Raw genomic sequence first — 1,842 nt, 5'->3', positions numbered from 1 at the left:
ATATGTCTAAATATTTGGTGATATATGAAAAATGAAAATTTTGTTGAATTAGGTTTGTTGGCAAGTAAGTTAGAAATGGTTTTCAATATGGTTGTACAAGACCAGAAATATTTTGGCAGGAAAGACAATATTTATATATGAAGAACTTGAAGATATGTTTGTGTATAATGAATGTTTGAGTTTGCTGCATTGTGTTCTCTCTCTCTTTTTTTAAGTGCACATCAGAATACAGAAACAACCACTAACAGAGATCTATTTTGTCAAAAAAAAGTATGGTCACACCATAGTTTGGACAACTCTTTTGCACTGTTTATTTCTATACCCTTTTGCCACCGTAGCCAAATGCTTATTCCTTAGACAATTTAAGTTCATCTGCAAGGAACTGTCAACTCCCCACCCAACCCCAGTTTCCCCTGACAAAAATCATATCAGTGGAGAATTTATTAAAATGTTTTCTTGTTTACCTGTTCCTCTGTTTTGAGATCCCCAAACTCCTCAAGAAAGGCTGTCTCAGATGGGAACTGCTGTGGTTCCAAGAAGTTCAGTAGGCTGAAGAGCTCCTCCACTGAGTTCTGCAGAGGCGTCCCAGTCAGCAGTACTTTGTGTTCCTGTTTACCATTCAAGGAAAGAATCGTAATAGTCAAGATACAGAAAGAACAGGATAGGATTAGGCTTTACTTTCAAACAATACCGCTACAATGTTTTTGTTGACTGTAGGTCTCACTGGAAGTCAAAAATATTGTTTTCAGTTCTAGAAGCCTGGGACCGTTTTTACATGTTTAAAGCCAGCAGATATTTTGCTCAAATCATCCTCTAAGGAACACACAGACATCATTTTGCCAGGCTAGATAGCTTACAGGAAACCTTTCTGTATTTCAAGTCACAGACCACCAGATTTAACTACTATTAACATTGAAAACCATACAAAAATCTTCACTTTCTATGGTTCTAGTACGTACACAATAGAATAAATATTTAGCTGGCAGAAAATTATAATGAATTTTTCCTGTTATATTTTTGAAGCCGTAGAACAACTATAAGTATAACAGCACTTGATACAGAGCTAAGAAATATTAAAGAAATGAATACATTTTCGGAGGATCTAGTTCACGACTCGGCTGAAAATCTGGCGGCGGCCTGGGATGTGGCCGCTGCCGCAGCACTGGACCAAGTCGTGCCTTTGCGGCCTCTGACCCGACGCAGATCTCAATTGGCTCCCTGGTTCACCGAGGAGCTGAGAGAGATGAAGCGCCGGAAAAGACGCCTAGAGAGCAGTTGGAGGGCTAGCCGAACCAAATCCGACCGAGCACAGGCAAGGATGCATGTTAGATCCTACCTAGTGGCAATGAGGGTGGCGAGGTCTAATTACTACTCCACCCTCATTGCGTCATCTGATAATTGCCCAGCCACCCTCTTCAGGGTGACCCGCTCTCTCCTTCAGTTGAGGGGGGGAGGATCCCCTGGAGGGGAGGGCTGAGGACTTTGCTCAATATCTGCATGACAAAGTCGCTCGGATCCGAGAAGGCTTGGACTCTGACTGGGTGGCCCCGGGGGAGGAGACAGGAGCAGGCCTTGAGACTATTATATGGGAGGAGTTTGACTCTGTGGCTCCCGAGGACGTGGACAGGATCCTGGGGAGGCTGAATGCAACCACATGTTTACTGGATCCGTGTCCTCCTGGCTGGTACTGGCTGCCCGGGAGGGTACACGAGCCTGGCTCCAGGGAATTATAAACGCTTCTCTACGGGAGGGTGTCTTCCCCGCAGCCCTGAAGGAGGCGGTGGTGAGGCCCCTTCTTAAGAAGCCTTCCCTGGACCCAGATGCATTGGCTAACTATCGCCC

General features: G+C 44.7%; 1 protein-coding gene across 1 annotated transcript in view; it reads right to left on the bottom strand.

Annotated features, from left to right (window-relative positions):
• Positions 1-1,842, bottom strand: part of CHD6 (chromodomain helicase DNA binding protein 6) — a 134,609-nt gene that overhangs the window by 40,195 nt on the left and 92,572 nt on the right. Inside the window, exon 15 of the mRNA XM_029283703.1 lies at positions 465-608. Coding sequence (XP_029139536.1) covers positions 465-608 — 144 coding nt within the window. The remainder of the gene's footprint in view (positions 1-464; positions 609-1,842) is intronic.

The sequence above is a fragment of the Protobothrops mucrosquamatus genome, unplaced genomic scaffold (assembly GCF_001527695.2).
Source record: "Protobothrops mucrosquamatus isolate PMUCROS unplaced genomic scaffold, P.Mucros_1.0 scaffold194, whole genome shotgun sequence".
Taxonomy (NCBI): domain Eukaryota; kingdom Metazoa; phylum Chordata; class Lepidosauria; order Squamata; family Viperidae; genus Protobothrops; species Protobothrops mucrosquamatus.
The sequence above is the reverse complement of the archived record's forward strand: the minus strand, read 5'-3'. Positions and strand labels throughout refer to the sequence as shown.